This window comes from Ahaetulla prasina, chromosome 9 (assembly GCF_028640845.1).
Source record: "Ahaetulla prasina isolate Xishuangbanna chromosome 9, ASM2864084v1, whole genome shotgun sequence".
In the NCBI taxonomy this organism is placed as follows: domain Eukaryota; kingdom Metazoa; phylum Chordata; class Lepidosauria; order Squamata; family Colubridae; genus Ahaetulla; species Ahaetulla prasina.
This window is the reverse complement of record NC_080547.1, coordinates 10,983,808-11,004,762: the sequence shown is the minus strand read 5'-3', so window position 1 is coordinate 11,004,762 and position 20,955 is coordinate 10,983,808. Positions and strand designations below refer to the sequence as shown.

The 20,955-nt window shown below is 46.2% G+C and overlaps 3 protein-coding genes across 4 annotated transcripts; 1 reads left to right on the top strand and 2 right to left on the bottom strand.

Moving 5' to 3' along the window:
• Window positions 1-124: 124 nt before the first annotated feature.
• FDXACB1 (ferredoxin-fold anticodon binding domain containing 1) lies at window positions 125-7,762 on the bottom strand. The gene is made up of 6 exons (XM_058194615.1): window positions 7,536-7,762; window positions 6,632-7,307; window positions 5,733-5,889; window positions 4,635-4,838; window positions 3,391-3,549; window positions 125-1,349 (listed from the first exon to the last, which is right to left on the bottom strand). Exons 2-6 carry the CDS (start codon window positions 6,807-6,809, stop codon window positions 239-241), a joined length of 1,809 nt encoding a protein of 602 aa, XP_058050598.1. The 5' UTR covers window positions 6,810-7,307; window positions 7,536-7,762; the 3' UTR covers window positions 125-238.
• A 122-nt stretch (window positions 7,763-7,884) lies between these two features.
• Window positions 7,885-16,253, top strand: CFAP68 (cilia and flagella associated protein 68). Of its 2 annotated transcripts, none has more exons than XM_058194591.1 (4): window positions 7,885-7,995; window positions 11,915-12,142; window positions 14,180-14,246; window positions 15,720-16,253. In XM_058194591.1, the coding sequence occupies exons 2-4, from the start codon at window positions 11,918-11,920 to the stop codon at window positions 15,896-15,898; spliced, it is 471 nt and encodes a 156-aa protein (XP_058050574.1). In that variant the 5' UTR covers window positions 7,885-7,995; window positions 11,915-11,917; the 3' UTR covers window positions 15,899-16,253. The 2 variants fall into 2 exon arrangements, with proteins under 2 accessions (XP_058050574.1, XP_058050573.1); XM_058194590.1 differs by lacking the exon at window positions 7,885-7,995 and adding an exon at window positions 10,617-10,694 and having other exon boundaries at window positions 11,885-12,142.
• CRYAB (crystallin alpha B) lies at window positions 16,170-19,911 on the bottom strand. The gene is made up of 3 exons (XM_058194593.1): window positions 18,890-19,911; window positions 17,586-17,708; window positions 16,170-16,518 (listed from the first exon to the last, which is right to left on the bottom strand). The coding sequence occupies exons 1-3, from the start codon at window positions 19,085-19,087 to the stop codon at window positions 16,315-16,317; spliced, it is 525 nt and encodes a 174-aa protein (XP_058050576.1). The 5' UTR covers window positions 19,088-19,911; the 3' UTR covers window positions 16,170-16,314.
• Between the last annotated feature and the right edge of the window lie 1,044 nt (window positions 19,912-20,955).

Below are 20,955 nucleotides of genomic sequence, written 5' to 3'. Positions count from 1 at the left end.
AATAAAAAATAAATAAATAAAATGTATGCAGTTCAATCTAATAAATAAATTTAATAAGTAAATGAATGAATATTGCCCGTCGGGAAAAATTGTTTTTAATCATTTATTTTATTTAAATTCCGGCTTTCTTATATTTTATCAGTAACTCCAGGCGGCCAAAACATCCAGCACAGCTCCCTCCTCCTATTTTGCCCGCACTACCACTGGCCCTCCCTGCCAAGTTCTCCTCCTGGTCCTCCTACCTAACCACCACCCGGAGACAACGCTGCAGTTCTTCCCTAAGCGCCATCTGCATGGCCGCCGCCTGGGGGCGAGCGAGCGCTTTGTCGCAAGACTGGTAGGTGAGCCTGTAGCACAAGCTGGTGGCGTGTGCTGCGCCCGGGTGCCGAAAACGGTCCAGCAGCTGGACAGACGCAACCGCGTCTAAAGACACACGCCTGGCAATGGTATGAAACTGGATTTCGCGGAATGTTTCTGCCTCTGGAAGCCAAAAGCTGATGTCGTGCACGTAGGCTGGCGGGTGGAGGGAAAAGCTCTGGAAAACGCCTAAACGGCCCCCCAAAAACTGGCTCGCGAAACGCTCGTCCGGAGTCCAGAGCATCCGCCAGTCGGAAATGCCACACGCGCGCATCGCCAGAAGGTCGAGGTTCAAAGAAATGCAGACCGTGTTTTGAGTAACGCTTGGAGGTTGACACCGAACGGTGCTTATTGTCCCGACGGGAAATTCTTTGGGGCCGGAATCAGAGCCGTGGCAGCTGACAGTCACAGTGTATTTTGTGTTGAGGAGAAACGATTCGGGAGAAGGTAGAAAGGTATTTTGCTGAGTGCTTTCTGACTCCTGGTTCAGAGAGTCCAACTTAACATCGGATGACCGCAGTAAAGAATTCAACGTGCCTAGGAGGCCTTCCGTCAGGAGTTGTGACTCTTCTACCTCTTCCTTAACTGCGCAGATAAAGAGGGCCTCATGAAAAATAGGAGGCACGTGAACTGAAATTTTACACTGTTTAAAAGCCAGTCCACTGAGGGCCAACAAACTCTGAGGAGAAAAGCCTCTTTGCTTTACAATAGAATGAAGGAAAACCAACTGGGAAGGCCGAAGGTAATATTGTCCTGAGGTCCAAGTCAAATCCTGGTCCTCATCAGTTCCTTTAGAAGCCACAGACTTAATTTCAGGGCGGCTTTTGGCCACAGGAACCATCCAAAAGGCGTCCGATGAAGCAGAATGGTCTTTGAATACCAAGGGAAATGAAGAATTCACCTTCTGAACTGCGAACGATCTGCCGAGGCCGTCAATTAGTTTTTCATTTATGGTTCTCACAGGATGATTCGAATCAACACCTAAGTAGTTCCTAGTTCAGATTATAAAAAATATTAGAAAAAAAGAAGTATTAAAGAGGGACAAGCCACTAACCTCAGACGTTGTACTTTCAAAAACAGTAAATGGAGCAGTAATAGAATAGAATAGAATTGAATTGAATTTTATTGGCCAAGTGTGATTGGACACACAAGGAATTTGTCTTGGTGCATATGCTCTCAGTGTACATAAAAGAAAAGATACGTTCATCAAGGTACAACATTTACAACACAATTGATGATCAATATATCAATATAAATCATAAGGATTGCCAGCAACAAGTTACAGTCATACAGTCATAAGTGGAAAGAGATTGGTGATGGGAACTATGAGACGATTAATAGTAGTGCAGATTCAGTAAATAGTCTGACAGTGTTGAGGGAATTATTTGTTTAGCAGAGTGATGGCCTTCGGGAAAAAACTGTTCTTGTGTCTAGTTGTTCTGCTGTGCAGTGCTCTATAGCGTCGTTTTGAGGGTAGGAGTTGAAACAGTTTATGTCCAGGATGCGAGGGATCTGCAAATATTTTCACAGCCCTCTTCTTGATTCGTGCAGTATACAGGTCCTCAATGGAAGGCAGGTTGGTAGCAATTATTTTTTCTGCAGTTCTAATTATCCTCTGAAGTCTGTGTTTTTCTTGTTGGGTAAATGGGAAAGTGTGTAACAATTTTTAGCCCTTTCCTTAGTATTATTCGACTTTCTCAGATGTCAGTCCAACAGGCATCTGGAAGCCAAAGGAAATGTAGACACCCCCCCCAACCTTAAATGTTCCATTTAAGATCACCCCCCCCCCATCAGCCAAGTTGATTACATTATGCAGAGACCAGACTCAAAGGATCTGGAAATTTTGCTGCATACCTGTTTATCTTATCTAGGAACATCTGCGGAATTTGGCAGGACACTGACTCGCCTTCCAGCTCCACTTTGCAAATCGAAGGTTGTGAATGCCGAAATGGCACACTCCGTGTGAATATGTGATCCAGAGCGCCTTCTATGCAGAAAGATTTATCCTGATTCCTAGGAAGAAAGCAGATGAAGTTTGGGAGCAGAAGAATCAATGCTGTTCATTTGTACAATTAGCTGAGCCAATCGAAAGCAAACCGATGAAATCCAAAATACAGAAGATTAGTGTTGGGCTGACTGAAGCATCAGGCAAGATTCAGGCTGAAAGGTGTCAACTGAAGAACATTCTTTGTGAGATGAAGGAGCTGTTGTCCAACATATACAGAATAGAACAGAACAGAACAGAACAGAATAGAATATAATAGTATAGTATAGTATTTTTTATTGGCCAAGTGTGATTGGACACACAAGGAATTTGTCTTGGTGCAAATGCTCTCAGTGTACATAAAAGAAAAGATACCTTCATCAAGGTACTACAACACTTACAACACTTAATGATAGTCAAAGGATACAAATAAGCAATCAGGAAACAATATCAATATAAATCGTAAGGATACGAGCAACAGAGTTACAGTCATAAGTGGGAGGAGATGGGTGATGGGAACAATGAGAAGGTTAATAGTAGTGCAGATTCAGTAAATAGTCTGACAGTGTTGAGGGAATTATTTGTTTAGCAGTGATGGCGTTTGGGAAGAAACTGTTCTTGTGTTTAGTTGTTCCAGTGTGCAGTGCTCTGTAGCGTCGTTTTGAGGGTAGGAGTTGAAACAGTTTGTGTCCAGGATGCGAGGGGTCTGTAAATATTTTCACAGCCCTCTTTTTGACTCATGCAGTATACAGGACCTCAATGGAAGGCAGGTTGGTAGCAATTATTTTTTCTGCAGTTCTAATTATCCTCTGAAGTCTGTGTTTTTCTTGTTGGGTAAATGGGAAAGTGTGTAACAATTTTTAGCCCTTTCCTTAGTATTATTTGACTTTCTCAGATGTCAGTCCAACAGGCATCTGGAAACCAAAGGAAATGTAGACCCCCCCACCCTTAAATGTTCCATTTAAGATCACACACACACACCCCATCAGCCAAGTTGATTACATTATGCAGAGACCAGACTCAAAGGATCTGGAAATTTTGCTGCATACCTGTTTATCTTATCTAGGAACATCTGCGGAATTTGGCAGGACACTGACTCGCCTTCCAGCTCCATTTTGCAAATCGAAGGTTGAGAATGCCGAAATGGCACACTCCGTGTGAATATGTGATCCAGAGCGCCTTCTATGCAGAAAGATTTATCCTGATTCCTAGGAAGAAAGCAGATGAAGTTTGGGAGCAGAAGAATCAATGCTGTTCATTTGTACAATTAGCTGAGCCAATCAAAAGCAAACCGATGGAATCCAAAATACAGAAGATTAACATTGGGCTGCCTGAAGCACCAGGCAAGATTCAGGCTGAAAGGTGTCAACTGAAGAACATTCTTTGTGAGATGAAGGAGCTGTTGTCCAACATATACAGAATAGAATAGAATAGAATAGAATAGAATAGAATAGAATAGAATAGAATAGAATTTTTTATTGGCCAAGTGTGATTGGACACACAAGGAATTTGTCTTGGTGCAAATGCTCTCAGTGTACATAAAAGAAAAGATACCTTCATCAAGGTACTACAACACTTACAACACTTAATGATAGTCAAAGGATACAAATAAGCAATCAGGAAACAATATCAATATAAATCGTAAGGATACGAACAACAGAGTTACAGTCATAAGTGGGAGGAGATGGGTGATGGGAACAATGAGAAGGTTAATAGTAGTGCAGACTTAGTGAATAGTTTGACAGTGTTGAGGGAATTATTTGTTTAGCAAGTGAGGGCGTTTGGGAAGAAACTGTTCTTGTGTTTAGTTGTTCCAGTGTGCAGTGCTCTGTAGCGTCGTTTTGACGATAGGAGTTGAAACAGTTTGTGTCCAGGATGCGAGGGGTCTGTAAATATTTTCACAGCCCTCTTTTTGACTCATGCAGTATACAGGACCTCAATGGAAGGCAGGTTGGTAGCCCAATTAAGAATTCAGTTAAGGAAGGCTGTATAGGTCTGATTATTCCTCAAATTTGTATAGGGTTTTGTTAGTAATTTAATCTGTTCCTTCAATAAATTTGCCCCCACAAAGGCCTGAGAACCAACAGAGTCATAAATCTTTTCTCCTAGAGGTAATAGAAATTTAAATATGGGGCATATTAGTTTTATGAGAAACAAATCCTGTATGTGCAGTTCTCACCCACAGAATTTGCATGATGCTTCCCAAAAGAGACAGGAGCATTTGGTAAGCAGAGACAGGAGCATTTGCGCAACATCCAAGATGGCAACTGGAATAGGATCAACCGCAACTTACCTGTAGCCTGTACATTTATATCCACCGACATCTCTGATATTAAATGGCTCGATGCCGCTCAAGATAAATCCTGCTTCTGCTGCCATCTCCGCAACTTGCCAGCTGTTGTGCCACTCACGCACCGGCTGGTCTGCAGGGGTGCCTCCTTGTCCTTTGCAAAGTGCCACGTGGACATCTCCTTTCTCTGCCAGAACATCTGCACAACTGGAATAAAAGGGAAAAGAGGGGTGTCCTTGCCACGCAGCTAATGTAGCAAGCTGTCTTTCTCAGAAGTTTTCTTTTTTTAAGAAAAAAGGAAAAACAGCTCCAAAGGTATCTTTTCAGCAGACTTCTGAAATATTGTTTTACATAAAAATCTTTGCTGTTGAAAGTGCATACTTTTTTATTTATTTTTATTTTGTCACAACAATATATATAAGTATGCACTGCTCTTATGCACGCCCCTTATGGTCCTCTTAGGAATGGGGTGAGGTCAATAGTGGAAAGTTTTTGGTTAAAGCTTTTAGGATTATGGGAAGAGACCACAGAGTCAGGTAAAGTGTTCCAAGCACTAATGAATCTGTTATAGAAGTCATATTTTCTGCAATCTAGATTAAAACGGTTAACATTAAGTTTAAATCTGTTGGTTGCTCTTGTATTATTGCAATTAAAGCTGAAGTAGTCTTTTAACAGGAAGGACATTACAATAGATGATTCTGTGAGTTAAATTTAGGTCTTGTTGAAGGCGACGGAGTTCCAAGTTTTCTAAGCCTAGAATTTCAAGTCTGGTGGGATAAGGTATTTTGTTGTTTTCAGAGGAATGGAGAACTCTTCTTGTAAAATATTTCTGGACACGTTCAATTGTATTGATATCAGAAATGTGATAGGGATACAGGGATAGCAAGACCAAGAACCAAAGCCATAGAAATTCTCAGTTATATTTCCTCTGCCGATACCATGTCCTGTCCAACAGCTCTTTGCCCAATGCTCTTAAGAGTAACAAAGGTAGCTCTATCTTCTTGACATCTATATTTTGAGACTTCTAATGTAAACATAATGGCCTTGAAACAGACACACATATGGAACAAGAAAAAAGTACGCAGCCTTGCTTTGTCTCACCTGCAGAAAAACCTGGCAAGAAGCTCCCTGTTCTTTTTTATTCCAGCCTTTTTTCCACAATGGGGGAAATTGAAATAAATACGGTCAAAATTCCTTATAGCCGGCGAGAAGTATTCCTTCAGTTTTGTGCAGTTGACAGAAAAGTAGACTTCGGCACCTGGATTATTAAAAGAATAATAACACACAATTGTTTAACAATTGTTTTTTTCCCAGGTAAACAAAATATAAGGTTAACAAAAATGCAACAACAACAATAACAACAATTGGAGCACTACTTGAACACAATGGGCATTGACAAATTTGCCATCAGTCAATTGCAGAAGGTAGCTTTATTTGGAACAGCTTCCATCCTGCACCAATATCTGTAACACCATCAAACATCCAGATTTGCCTATCCCGGGTCCTTGGTAAGGACTCGATAGGTAGACAAAAATGCCAAGCTGAACAGCTGACTGACTGCAAATACTACTACTACTACTACTAATAATAATAATAATAGCGATACCAGAAGACGCCAAAGAAAAAGAACTGGAAAAAATGATGAAATATTGCAACCTGGCCATAGAAACTACACGGCTATGGATGAAACATGTAACAATGATACCCATTGTCATCGGGGCACTTGGTACCATGTCCAAGAATTTTATAAGATACATCAACAAATTGCAGCTTCCTGCAATACCACCAGCGAAACTGCAAAAAACTGCGCTACTCAGAACATCGTACATCTTAAGAAGGTACTTGGTTGATACCTAGAACGCTGACAGCCACCCGTATCAACCATTAGTACCAGTCAATAGTATTTGTGATGCGTTTTTAAATGTTCAGTTGACTTGAGTTTCATGTTTAATGAATAAAAGTTTATAATAATACTACTGCTTCCCCCACACCTCGTTTACCTTTGTCTCTCAGAAACTGTACGTTGGATTTGGTGAAAGCTTGTTCAGATATAGACTCTTCACTACCGTAGCAGGTTGCAATAATATGAGTGTCACAGCCTCTTTCTTTGTACAGATGGACCGAGAAGGAAAAATTTCCTTCCCCAACCAGGAGGAAACGTGCTTGTTGGTGCTGCATGAAGGAAAACGGTCACTGTCAAAAGCCAGAGTTTGGCCTGCAGAAGACTTCAGGGGATTCTGCTCCTTTAGTCTGTAGCTTCTGAGGCAATCGGCCGAATCGTTTTTGGAATAGGAACTGAGGAGATGCTTAGAGATCACCAGATCTCTTGTTGTGTAGCAGAGGAGCAACCAAGCATCGCTCAGCGGTAGCCAGGATAAGACAAAATAGCTTGCAAAGTGGGAAGGCTGCGCCCCAAAACTTGAAGGAAGCAGCCCCTCAGGGCTCCTGCTGGATTAGAGAAAGATCTTGGTTCTCTGACAAAACTGCCTCCAAGGAGGCTGCAGGAGTGAAACCAAGGAGGTGAACTGCCACAGTCCAGGTTGCCTTTGCACAGGAAGCAATAAGTGGAAGCTGATCAATGGGAAATCCAGCCTAGAACTAAGGAGAAATTTCTTGAAAGCGATAACAACTCATCAAGGGAACAGCTTGGCCTCCCAGGATGTGGTTGCTCCATCACTGAAGGTTTTCAAGAAAAGAAAAGAAAAGAAAAAAAGCTGGACAATTATTTTTTCCAGATTATATGAGGCCTCCTGCCTTGGGCGGGGCGGGGGGGGGGTTTGGACTAGATGACCTCAAGGTCCCTCCCAGGCTACAATTTCATTCCACTGCTTTCTTTCAAAGCACACCTCAGGGGTGGTATATTATATTATTTTAACAGAATATTATATTATTGTAATAGATCACCTGGCTATTCTTATCCCTATTATATTCTGGATTCTTTGGGAGAGGAAAGCAAAGGACAGGCGCCCGACACCTGGCTGGGGATGATGGGTACGGCAAGGCCACAACACCCAGCTGATCCGTTCTCTCACCCCCCTTCCCAAATCCCCTTCTGACCAACTTATAAAACAAATTCACGGAAAGGGAGGGGGAAAAAAAAGGATTAAATACACCGCAAAACTATCGCAAACTTTCCCCCTTCTCCTCCTCCTCCTCCTCCCCAGCCCCTCCCCTTCGAAGAAGGGCTCCGTGGCGCGGTCGAGCGTTTTGTGCGTCACTTCCGGCGCGCGCGCGAGATAGAGCGCGCGCCCCCTCCTTCCTGCTGCGCGGCTTCTGCGGTTGCCATAGGAACGGCTCCAATTTCCCCCCCCCTCCCTTTTCGGACTTTCCGAGGCTTTCTTGGCAGCGGGGGCGACTTCGGCAGGTAGGAACCGGGGGGGGGGGGTTCAAATTATTTCTTTTATTGCAGCTGTTAGGGTTGTTTTCGTGGTCGGTTGGGAGGGGAGGGGGTCACTTCTTGGGAAGGGTTGGGACGGTTGTCTGGGGAGGGGGGGGGGCGGTGGAGCCTCCATGTTCAGGAGCAGTCTATCGTCTCTCTTTTTCCCGCTCACTTTTTCCCCCCCCCCATTTTTGGGACAATGCATTTCGAGGGGAGCCAAAGCCCATTTAGCTCAAATCGGGCCACCCGTGGAAGAAAAAAAATGTGGCATTTTTTTTTTAAAAAAAAAAGGGGGAGGAGAGGGGGAGGGGCGGAAGTATGAAAGCTGGCAAGGCATGGCTTGTTTTTAAAAAAAGGGGAAGGAAGGAAATGAAGGAATAAAGAAGGAAGAAGGAAGGAAGGAAGAAAGAGAAAGGACAGAGGAGCGAGAGGAAAGGAAAGAAAGAAAGAAAGAAAGAAAGAAAAGGAAAGAAAGAAAGAAAGAAAGAAAGGAAGGAAATAAGGAAGGAGGGAATAAGGGAGGAGGAAGAAGGAAGGAAAGAAAAGAAAGAAAAGAAGGAAGGAAGAAGGAAGAAAGAAAATAAAGATGAAGTGGAAGAAGGAAGGAGATAAGGAGGAATAAGGGAGGAGGAAGAAGGAAGAAAGAAAGAAAGAAAGAAAGAAAAGAAAGAAAGATGAAGGGAAGAAGGAAGGAGATGAGGGAGGAGGGAAGAAGGAAGGAAAGAAAGAAAGAAAAGAAGGAAAGAGAAAGAAAGAAAGAAAAGAAAGATGAAGGGGAAGAAGGAAGGAGATAAGGAGGGAACAAGGGAGGGAGGGAAAGAAGGAAGGAAAGAAAAAGAAAGAAAAAGAAGGAAGGAAAGAAAGAAAAGGAGAAAGAAAAAGAAAGATGAAGGGGAAGAAGGAAGGAGATAAGGAGGGAACAAGGGAGGGAGGGAAAGAAGGAAGGAAAGAGAAAGAAAGAAAAAGAGAAGGGAAGGGAAGGAAGGAAGGAAAGAAAGAAAAAGAAAGAAAGAAAGTAATAAAAGGAGAAAGAAAGAAAAAGAAAAGAAAAGAAGGGAGGAGATAAGGAAGGAGGAAACAAGGGAGGGGGAGAAGGAAGGAAAGAGAAAAAGAAAGAAAGAAAAGAGGGAGGGGGGAAAAACAGGAAGGGAAGGGATGGGGTTTTACAGCTGGACGGTACCTCTAGAGAGCATTTAGTCCACCCTTTTCTGAGGAATGGAGGGGGAGATGCAGGGTTCTTCTAAGTTGGGGCTTCTTAAAGCACGGCCTAAGGGTCCCTGGGGGTTCCCCAAGACCCTCTCGGTGTCTGCAAAATCAAAACAAGTTGCCTACCTATGTTAACAAATATTACAATATACAAAAAAAAAGAGAAGCATATCTTATTCCGAGTAAATTATACAGGTACTTGGAGCCACCCTCTTATTGAAGGGAGTGCACGAAATCGGCTGTCTGGAGGTGCCCATGGGACTTTTGTGCCCCACCGTCAGCAGGAGGGCAAGTACGGTGGCTGGCCCCACTGCCATCCTTCTCCTGCCCCTCTCTTCTCTTCCCATTCCCTGCCTTTGACCACTTTAATCCAGGGACAGCTAGAGCCCACTTAGACCTCTCTTCACTCATGGAGAACGATGGGCAAGAGAAAGGCAACAAGACCTAAAATATAAATTTATTGTCACTTTAAATGTACACTTAATCGGCATACATTAAAATGAAATTCCTTTGCATGCAGCTCTTGAAGGGACACCACTTCCAATATACACTGCATAAACATGACAAAAAAAGAAAGAGCTTTAAAGAAAACAATATGAAGACGCAGCAGAAAAAAAACCAGGACCTCTTCATGCCAGGCTGGTGGCCAAAGGGGCCAAAGCTCTTAGTGCCCACCTCTGTTGGCAAGATGCAGTTTGGGATAGAATAGAATAGAATAGAATAGAATAGAATAGAATAGAATAGAATAGAATAGAATAGAATAGAATAGAATAGAATTTTATTGGCCAAGTGTGATTGGGCACACAAGGAATTTGTCTTGGTGCATATGCTCTCAGTGTACATAAAAGAAAAGATCAAGAATCATAGGGTACAAATAAGCAATCAGGAACCAATTAATATCAATAGAAATCATAAGGATACAAGCAACAAAGTTATACAGTCATACAGTCATAAGTGGAAAGAGATGGGTGATGGGAACGATGAGAAGATTAATAGTAGTGCAAACTGTAAATCGTTTGACAGTGTTGAGGGAATGATTTGTTTAGCAGAGTGATGGCCTTCGGGAAAAAACTGTTCTTGTGTATAGTTGTTCTGGTGTGCAGTGCTCTATAGCGTCGTTTTAAGGGTAGGAGTTGAAATAGTTTATGTCCAGGATGTGAGGGGGGTCTGTAAATATTAAAAGTCTCTCATCTCAGCTGAGGACAGTGACTTCAGTCCTCCCCAATTATCAGCAGATTACATCACAAACTAAACAAATTAGGGGTTTTTTGGGGGGGCTGGCTGCCCCAGGTCCCCAACCACAGCAAAGCCCTTGGCACTTTTAAAATCCATCGATAGCTTTCGCACCCAGGTTTCTGAGGTGTTCCATTTTTTCTGAGATCTTCCAACTGAGAAACGGGAAAAGTAGCAAGAAAATGTGGAGTTTGGACGAGAGCGGTAGTTCCAATATCACTACTACTACAACTTCTGAGTCCGAGGTATTTCTGGCTGCCGAGCGTCCCGATTTCTCACCATTCCAGGCTGAAGCGTTGGGGGGATGGGTGGGAAATTCCCTTTTCCCCCTTTAATTATTCTCTTGGCCATCAGTTTGCTCTTCTGGATTAAAATTACTCCAGAATAAATGGATTAAAATGACGGAGGAACTGACATTGCAAAAGGGAGAAATACAGATAGTCCCCCCGACTTACTTTATTTAGTGAACGGTTCATTTAGTGACTGTTCCAAGTTCCAGCAACACTGAAAAATGTGACTTACGACCGTTTTTCAAAGTTACGTCCTTTGCAGCTTCCCCCATGATCACGTGATCAAAATTTGGATGCTTAACAACCGATTCATATTTATGATGGTCGCGGTGTCGCCGGGGTCACGCGATCCCCTCTTGCGAACTTCGAAGCAAAGTCGATGGGGGAAGCCAGGTTCACTTAACAACCAGGTTATTAACTTGTCAACTGCGCTGATTCACTTAACAACGGTGGCAAGAAAAGTTGGAGGGGGAGGGGAGGGAAAAAATTTAATTGTTGTTGTAAAACCTTTTCAATTAAAAAAAAAACAGTTGTAAAATGGAGCAAAAACCTCACGTGACCAATGTCTCACTTAACAGCAGAAACTTGGAAGTTGTTAAGTCGAAGACGGCCTATTACGCGCTGGTCGCCAAGCACCTGGATTTGGTAGATCACGTGACTTGTTTGGTTGTAAATGCAAGGAGCATTTCTTTCTTGGTTTTTTTTGGCATCGTTGCCAAATCACTTTCTTGTTTTTTTGGCATTGTTGTAACTTTGAACGGCTGTTAAATGAATGCCTGTAAGGGCAACTTGACTTAAGTTAACTTGACGTAACTTGACTGTAAACTGCATAATGGGGTGAGCTCCCGTTACTTGTCCCAGCTTCTGCCAACCTATCTGTTCGAAAGCAGGTAAAAAATGCAAGTTAGAAAAAATAGGGACCACCTTTGGTGGGAAGGGAACAGCGTTCCGTGCACCTCTGGCATTAAGTCATGCCGGCCACATGACCACGGAGACGTCTTCGGACAGCGCTGGCTCTTCGGCTTTGAAACGGAGATGAGCACCGCCCCCTAGAGTCAGGAACGACTAGCACATATGTGCGAGGGAAACCTTTAGCTTTTTAAGTCAAGGACTGCTAGTAGGGGCTTTCTTGATTTGCTGTACAGCCCTTGGCCTGTTTTCCTGTCTCCACCCAGGACATGTCCCTGTCGTGCTTCTTTAACCCTCTTCATGGCTGCTTGCTCCAAGCGGACGGCCACGGGGAAGTGTGGACGGACTGGAACAGCACCTCCAAGTTCTTCCAATATGGCTGGAGGTGCACCACCAACGAGGACATGTACACCAACAAGACCCTCTTGGGGAACTGGAATGAGGAGCGTTACGACATCCAGAGAAGGAGGCAACTCAAACCTCTCCCTTCCCAGGTCAGGCTGTCCGTCCTTGGGACAGGATTCTGCTCGCTGGGTCGCCACAAAAAGGGCCGTTGCTAATTATCCAGGGCTTTGGGGCTTTTTATAATTCTCTATGGAGTCCTCATAGGGACATGGTGGCTCAATGGCTAAGGCACTGACCTTGTCGATTGAAAAGTCAGCAGTTCAGCAGTTCGAATCCCCGGCGTCGCATGAGGGGGTGAGCTCCTGTTACTTGTCCCAGCTTCTGCCAATTTAGCACGTAAAAAATGCAAGTAGAAAAATAGGGACCACCTTTGGTGGGAAGGTCACAGCGTTCCGTGCGCCTTTGGCATTGAGTCATGCTGTCCACATGACCATCTCGTCTTCGGACAGCGCTGGCTCCTCATCTTTGAAACGGAGATGAGCACTGCCCCCTAGAGTCAGGAACGACTAGCACGTATGTGCAACGGGAACCTTTACCTTTTATGGAGTCCTCGGTGCTCTCTGAGCTTTGTTGTTTTCTTGCATACATTTCATGACCCAGCTAGGGAACATCATCAGTGCTAGAAAGGAGGCGGGTTTGTGGAGTCGGGGAGGGGGAGGATGGGGTCCTTGGTGGTCTCTGGGCTTAATTGTTTTCTTGCACATGTTTCATGACTCAGCTAGGGAACATCACCAAGGCTAAAGGGCATTTTATAATTTGCAAAGGCCTGAAGCTCAGCCTTCAGAACTCCTGTAGGGCTGGATCAGAGGCACGATAGCTCTGCATAACCTGGAGGCAGGCAGCAGTTGGGTTCATGCATTTTATCCACCCAACCCTTGTTTCAAACTATGGTTTGTTGAATAATGTACCATAAGTCATGGTTTTTCGAACCACTGTAGATCGGGTTCACGAATGACTGTCGTGCAACACCCAGAAAATCCACACTTAAGATTTTGTGCGGTGTGAGTTCTCTTTCAGCCTAACCTATCGCCTGATGTGCATAAAAGGTAAGAGGAAAAAGCCAGACTCTCTAGGCCTCTTATGAGACACCGGTGTAGTTAAACAATGGCCACAGAGACGATATTTAAAACATTTTGCACAGCCTCCAATCGAAACGAAAAGTTGCTTTTAAAAAAAAATCAAGCAATCTGAAAAAATCTCGTGGAACACATTCGGCCTATTGTGAGCACAGGGTTTATAACGGTAACACAGTTGGAAGGGACCTTGGAGGTCGTCTAGTCCAACCCCTGCTCACGCAGGAGACCTATACTAGGGATTTGAACCACCGAACCGCCAAATGGCAAGCTCAATGTCTTAGCCACTGATCCACCTAGCCAGGTTGGACTAGAAGACCTCCAGTGTCCCTTCCAACTGTCTCCTATTCCCATTTCTATTCCCATTCCCCATTCCATTCCACACCCATTTCCTGTTCCATTCTCTTCTCTTCTCTTCTCTTCTCTTCTCTTCTCTTCTCTTCTCTTCTCTTCTCTTCTCTTCTCTTCTCTTCTCTTCCCTTCCCTTCCCTTCCCTTCCCTTCCCTTCCCTTCCCTTCCTTATTCTCTTCTCTTCCCTTCCCTTCCCTTCCCTTCCCTTCCTTATTCTCTTCTCTTCCCTTCCCTTCCCTTCCCTTCCTTATTCTCTTCTCTTCTCTTCTCTTCCCTTCCCTTCCCTTCCATTCCTCTATTCTATTCTATTCTATTCTATTCTATTCTATTCTATTCTATTCTATTCTATTCCATTCCATTCCACTCCACTCCACTCCACTCCATTCCATTCCATTCTTAATATTATTTTTTTGTCTTACTTTCTCTGTTCAGCTCCTGGGTTATTTTCCTTGTCTGCCACCCTGTGTGCATATTTTTGGGGGCAGCAATCTAATTGAACCTAACAAGGCTGACTTCTGAGTTCAGGTATTCGGAGGTGATCACGTCACCCTCCTCGTTTTCCCGCTGCGCTGCCCTAAAACCCTGTCGGTCTCCTAGTCGCAGGGCTGCTTAGGGGAGAAAGGTTGAAGGTTGGGCTTGGAGTGAAGGAAAAAGGGCCTTCTGAACGAAGCGTGGACACTGACCCTGCACTTTCCCTTGCAGTACGGTCACTATTTTGAGGCCACGTACGCGTCAGACTATTCCAAGGAAAAGCCTCGCAGATTAAGAAGTAGGTGTACAAAACTTAACACGCAGGAAGAAAACACTCAGCCAAGAGAGCAAGGGCTTCTATATATATTTGTTTTCTGAGGTTTTCGCGGGTGTTTGTATGTAGGTCTTTGGTTATTCGGGTTTTCTCCCGCGTAAAATTGGAAGTGTCTTGGCGACGTTTCGACGAAGTCTCATTCGTCATCTTCAGGCTTCAGCTTCGTGCTTCTGGGAGCAGTTAAAGCAGTTAAAAAGGAAGAAACAGCTGCGATCACACATTGCTCCCAGAAGCACGAAGCTGAAGCCTGAAGATGACGAATGAGACTTCGTCAACGTCGCCAAGACACTTCCAACATATATATATATATATATATATATATATATATATATATATATATATATATATATATATATTTCCCACCCCCAAAAGATTCCTAGCAGAAGAGTTGAAATGAGACAGATACAAGCACTGGTAGGTAGCATGTGGAGCTGAGAGATTCCAAGGGGGCTCAGATCAAAATTGATATCCCAAGCAAAGACTGGGGGGCGGGGGGGGGAGAATCTCAGGCGCACCCCAGGACAATCAATGAAACAAACCCAGATGTGCAAAGGAGCTGTTGCTCCTTCCTCATCCCACCGTTGTTGGTTTTGTTTTGTTTTTTGGGTTTGGGGGATTCCAGCTAAGCCCCATTAGCAACCCGAAGCCTTGGGCTGGCATAAGGGTCCAGGTGTGATTTTCAACAAAGCCAGGAAGATAGAAAAGTAGTCCCTGACTTGCAACTCTTCGTGTAGTGACTGTTTGAAGTTACGACGGCACGGCAAAAAAGTGACCCAGGACTGTGTTTCACCCTTAGGGCCGTTGCAGCTTTCCCGTAGTCACGTGATCAAAATTTGTACACTTGGCAACTTGGTATTTGTGACCCGTTGCCGTGTCCCGGAGAGTCACGTGACGCCCTTCCGACAAAGCGAATTCAACGGGAAGCCAGATTCACTTAACAGCCGTGTGACTGATTTAAAAACTGCAGTGATTTGCTTAACAACGGTGGCAAAAAGGGGGGAGGGGGTAAAATGGAGGAAACCTCACTTAACATCTTACCAACAGTTGTTTTGGGCTCAGTTGTGGTCGTAACTCGAGGACAACCTATGTTGAAATTCCTGCAAAGCAGGGCAGCTTATTGGCCTTTCAGGCCACCCCATTCGTTAGGGGGATTAGTTAGGGCAGGGGTCTCCAACCTTGGTCCCTTTAAGACTTGTGGACTTCAACTCCCAGCTTTGCTGGCTGAGGGACTCTGGGAGTTGAAATCCACAAGTCTTAAAGGGACCAAGGTTGGAGACCCCTGAGTTAGGGGGATCCCCTTTCGTTAGGAGAAGGGCAGGCCAGGGCTGCCTTGGGCTGTTGCAAAAGGAGCCCAGTGTGTGGGCTAAGTGTTGCTACACACACACACACATACAGGCTTTGCTTTCCTGCCTTTTCCCGTCCTCTCTGTGCTCTTAGGGGTGACGCGCGAGCCTCACTGGTTCCCCGGACACCAGCCCGAGCTGGAGCCACCTCCGATCAAGCCCACCGCTCGGTCGTGCTACATGATCGATTACGAGCCTCCGCACGGCAGGGCAGCCTGCTCCTTGGCCGAAGGGAAGCCCACGGAAGCAGCCGAGACGCCGCCGAAGCAGTAGGCCGCTGCTCCAGGATCACCTGGGGCTGGAAATCTCTGCCGGAGGGTCTCCTTGCCCACCCCCGCAAGATTAGAAGCTCGGTTAATGGGCAGCAGTTCCTAAAATAAAAGAAATGCCTGCCAGGAGATTCCCAACACGTCCGTGTTTCCCTTCCTGGTTCCTTCCTAGTTTTGTGTGTGACTCTCTTCGCAGTTCCACAGCCGGATTAAACCCTCCCTGTTCAGGACCGAGCCTTGGCTAAGATTGCAGCTGGCCAGGAAGGTTCAGGGAAGAAGCTACCACCCGTTTTATTTGTCACTAAAGCAGCTCGCGTGCCTATCTTTGCACAGAGAAATAAATGAATCGATTTGCCGTTTCTGTCCTTATGGAAAGGCTTTCTTTGGTATAAAAAAGGGTCGGGGTCTCCGAGGGTCTCTCTATTTCCTTGGTCCTGGGAGGAGGGCCGATGTTTCTTCCCGTGTGACGGGGATGCGGCGCTCCGGAACTTCCTTGAGTTTCCTTGGTCCATTCACCGTCAGGACGCCATCCGAGGAGAGGGAGGAGGTGATGGTGAGGGGGTCCACATCGGCTGGGATTCTGTACTTCCTGTTGAACTCGCGGGCGATGACGCCGTGTTCGTCCTTTGTGGGGGAGGGGGAGGCAGAAAAGGCATTGCATGGTCAGTTTGGGAATCGTCCTGCAGGAGCCTGTTTGATTCAGTGGTGAAAGTGGCGGTCTAGAAACCAGGAGACTGGGAGTTCTAGTTCTGTTTTGGGCATGAAAGCCAGCTAGGTGACTTTGGGCCAATCACCGGGAGACAGTGAGTTGTAGTCCCACCTTGAGAGGAAAACCGATTGGATGACTTTGGGCCAATTACCCGGAGATGGTGAGTTCTAGTCTTGCATTAGGCATGAAAGCCAGCTGGGTTACTTTGGGACAATCACCTGGAGACTGTGAGTTCTAGTCCCACCTTAAGGAGAGGAAAACCGGCTAGGTGACTTTGGGCCAATCACCGGGAGACAGTGAGTTGTAGTCCCACCTTGAGAAGAAAACCGATTGGATGACTTTGGGCCAATTACCCGGAGATGGTGAGTTCTAGTCCCGCATTAGGCATGAAAGCCAGCTGGGTTACTTTGGGACAATCACCTGGAGACTGTGAGTTCTAGTCCCACCTTAAGGAGAGGAAAACCAGCTAGGTGACTTTTGGGCCAGTCCCTCTCCCTCTCTCAGCCCAACCCACCTCACAGGGGGGTTGTTACGGGGAAAAATCAGAGGAAGAAGGAGTATTAAGTATGTTCGCTGCTTTGAATCACTTACACCGTCATAAAGGCAGGAGATAAATCTAATGAATAAATAGATGAAATAAGCAGTATCTTACAGTGGAAAATATCTTGGGTTCCATCCCCTCCCTGAGAACTGGACAAGCCACCCTGAAGCAGCCTGGGCGATTACTCATCTCGTGATTAACCTCATCTCTGTCTGCCCCTGGTTATTTTTTTTAAATGAAAGGATAAGCCAATTAATTTGGCCTCCCTAGATGTCCCGCTTCGGAGAGTGAAGTGGTGACATATAAATTTAAGCAATTTCCCTTCCTTCCTTCCTCCCTCCCTCCCTCCCTCCCTCCCTTCCTTCCTTCCTTCCCTCCCTCCCTCCCTCCTTCCTTCCTTCCCTGCCATGCCGAACGGGCTCATCCCCCAAAGAGACCAACCTGGCGCTCCTCGTGCTTCCCCTGGACTTCAATCACGTCTCCCCAGACCTTGACCTTCAGCTCCTCGGGCGAGAAATGCTTCACGTCCAGGTTGACGGAAAACGTATCGTTCTCCAAACGCATCTGATGACAGACAAGTTGGGGTTGGAATGATGAAGGAAGGAGGGAAGGAAGGAAGGAAGGAAAGGAAATTGCTTAAATTTATATGATTAGGAGACTGGAGACTAAAACATATGAAGAACAATTGCAGGAACTGGGTATGTCCAATTTAATGAAAAGAAGGACTAGGGGAGACAGGATAGCAGTGTTCCAATCTCTCAGGGGCTGCCACAAAGAAGAGGGAGTCAAACTATTCTCCAGAGCACCTGAGGGCAGGACAAGAAGCAACAGGTGGAAACTGATCAAGGAGAGAAGCAACTTAGAACTAAAGAGAAATTTCCTGACAGTTAGAACAATCAATAAGTGGAACAACTTTCCTCCAGAAGTTGCGAATGCTCCAACGCTGGAAGTTTTTAAGAAGAGGTTGGATAACCATCTGTCTGAAGTGGTGTAGGGTTTCCTGCCTGGGCAGGGGACTGGACTAGAAGACCTCTAAAGTCCCTTCCAACTCGTTGTTGTTGTTGTTGTTACTATTATTATTAGTATAACCTGTCTCAACAGAAGTCATCAGCGACACCCAAATTAAGAGCCTTTTGCCATGGAGCCCCTCCTGCCACCATCCTCGCTCTGCTGCATGCAAACCTCACAAAGAGAGGAATAACAGAGCAAAGGTAACAAACCTACGTGGCTTGGGAACAGACTAGCAGAAGGATCGTTCCTTCCCTGTGATGCCCACTGACCCATCGGAACTGGGTGGGTGGGAGGCAAGAGGTGTTACAGGTCCCGTCTCTTTAAGAGGGTCCATCTGGTGGGACCAAGAAGAAGGGCCTTCTCCGTGGTAGCTCCTTCCCCCGGGGGCGGGCAGGCGGGCGGGGGACACAACATCCTTGCAGAGATAAATTTGCTCTTTCTTTGGCCCTCTTTCAAAAGGCCCTGCAGGTGCGGTTTTGCCCCGAACCCTAGGGAGCAGAGGATGAGACGGAGACCATCAAGGGGCTGGCCTGATTGTTGTTACTCTGTGTATGTGTGTCTCTGTGTGTGTCTGTGTGAGGGTTTATTCGGTTTTGGTCTTGGGGTTTTGTAAGCTCCTGGAACCAACACGAGTGAGTTGGGCGGCTGTATAAATTTCCTTCGTTTAATAAATATATATATATAAAAGGTCAGCAGGTGCCCTCTCCTGGGATCGGCGCAAGGGGAAGGGTTACCTGGGGGAGTCCGCTGTCTATCCATCCGGCGTTCCTGAAGGCGAAGGGCCTCTCCAGGTAGGAGCCCAGGGGCCAGCTGCCTGCGAAGAGTTCGGATTCCATGAGGGGCTCCCCAAAACGTTGGCTGAAGAAGCGGCCGGGCGAGGGGCCGGGGAAGAGCCGTCTACGGAAGAAGGGGTGGTGGATGGTGACGTCCATCTCCCCCCCACCCAAGCGCAGCGCATACCGGAGAGCCGAGGGAGCCTGGCTTTATATGCTTCCCTGGTGCCAGGCTTTGCCCTGACTAAATCCTCCCGACCCATGATGTCAGCGAGCCCAGCCTGATCCTGCTCTTCTGCCTGCGTCCGACGGCCATTGGCTGGGGGTGGGGTGGGGGGGCCTGGCAGAGGCCTCTCAGCGCCCGCATGGCCGGACGGAAAAGAACACAGTGAAATTCTAGCTGGTCAGCAGAAACAGCTTCTCTTTCCTCCCCCCCCCCGCCCCCTCCTGTCTCTGGAAAAGAAAAAAGAAAGGCTCAGCCAGCGTGATCCACATTCCTGCTCCTTCTGCCGGCCGCCGGGGTGAATCCTGCCTTGACTATCTTTGTCTCGGAAAGAGTGCAAGGAAGCTGGCATCAGGCTGGCCTTCGGTCATCTGGCCCGCAACAGCCTCCTCCTCCTCCTCCTCCTCTTCTTGGGCTGAACGGCCAAGAGAAGGGATTCAGGACCTTGCACCCTCCCTGGGGGAGTGGAGTCATCTTGGCCTGATGAATGGAAGGCCCGCCAAGGGTTGGAAGATGAGGTCACCACCGCAACACTTGAGGATGATGGCCGTTGGGTTAGAGAGCATAAGGGGCGTGGGGGGAGAGAAAGGCAAGGAAGGGTATGGAGGGTCACACTCTTCAAATATCTAATCTCCGTTGTGAATGTCACGGCAGAAGGGTAAACGATCAACTGGTCTTGGGATGTTGCAAAGACTTTAGATGGGAGTTAGAAGTTGGATTCAATGGATCCAAAACCATTTCCTTCCTTCCTTCCTTTCTTTTGTTTCCTTCTTCCGTTCTTCTTTTCTTCTCCATTTTCTTTCCTTCTCCCTGTCCTTTTTCCTTTCTTCTCCCTCCCTCCTTTCTTCCTTCTCCTTCTCCATTTCTTTTGTTTCCTTCTTCCTTTCTTCCTTTCATTTTCTTTCCTTTCCTTTCCTTTCTTCCTTCCTTCCTTCCTCCTTCCTTCCTTCCTTCTTCTTCCTTTCTTTCTTTCCTTTCCTTTCCTTTCCTTTCCTTCCTTCCTCCTTCCTTCCTTCCTTCCTTCCTTCCTTCCTTCCTTCCTTCCTTCCTTCCTTCCTTCCTTCCCTTTTCTCCTTTCCTTTCCTGCCTCCTTTCCTTTTTTCCCTCCTTCTTCCTTCCTTCCTTCCTTCCTTCCTTCCTTCCTTCCTCCCTTCCCTTCCCTTCCCTTCCCTTCCCCTCCCTCCTTCCCTCCCTCTCCTGTTCCCCAAAGCCCCCCTTTTCCTCTTGCAGACCCCTGACTTCACCAGAAGACTTCTGACACAGCCTGGGTCATTCATTTCGGCCTTGGGAACCATGTGGGGGGTGGGTGGATGGGTTGCTTCCTTGACCTCACCCCTGAACCAAATGTTTTTAATAGGACTGCGAGAGAGAAGAGATGAATCATTTTTTCCCACTGGGTTAAATTTAAACCCCTTTGCTCAGGCCAGGTGGGCGGGAGACCTACGCAAGGCTGCTCCTGCCAATCGTGGCAGCACCACCTCCAGTTGAGCACGCCATGAATGTGGTTGGACCAGTTTCCCCCGTTTCTCTTTCGTTTCCTCTTTCTTCACCCCCAAAGTATGTGAGGGTGTAAGCGCTGCCAGGCCTTTGCCCCGAGAGCTGAGAGTTTCTCCTTGTCAGATCTCAAGTCATCTTTGCCGAGTCTAAACCCCTCATTGCATTAACAGAATTGGAAGGGACCTTGTAGGGCATCTAGTCCAACCCCCTGTCCAAGCGGGAGACTCTACACCATTTCTGACAGGTGGCAGTCTAGTCCCTTCTTGAAAGCCTCCAGTGATGAAGCTCCCACAACTTCCGAAGGCAA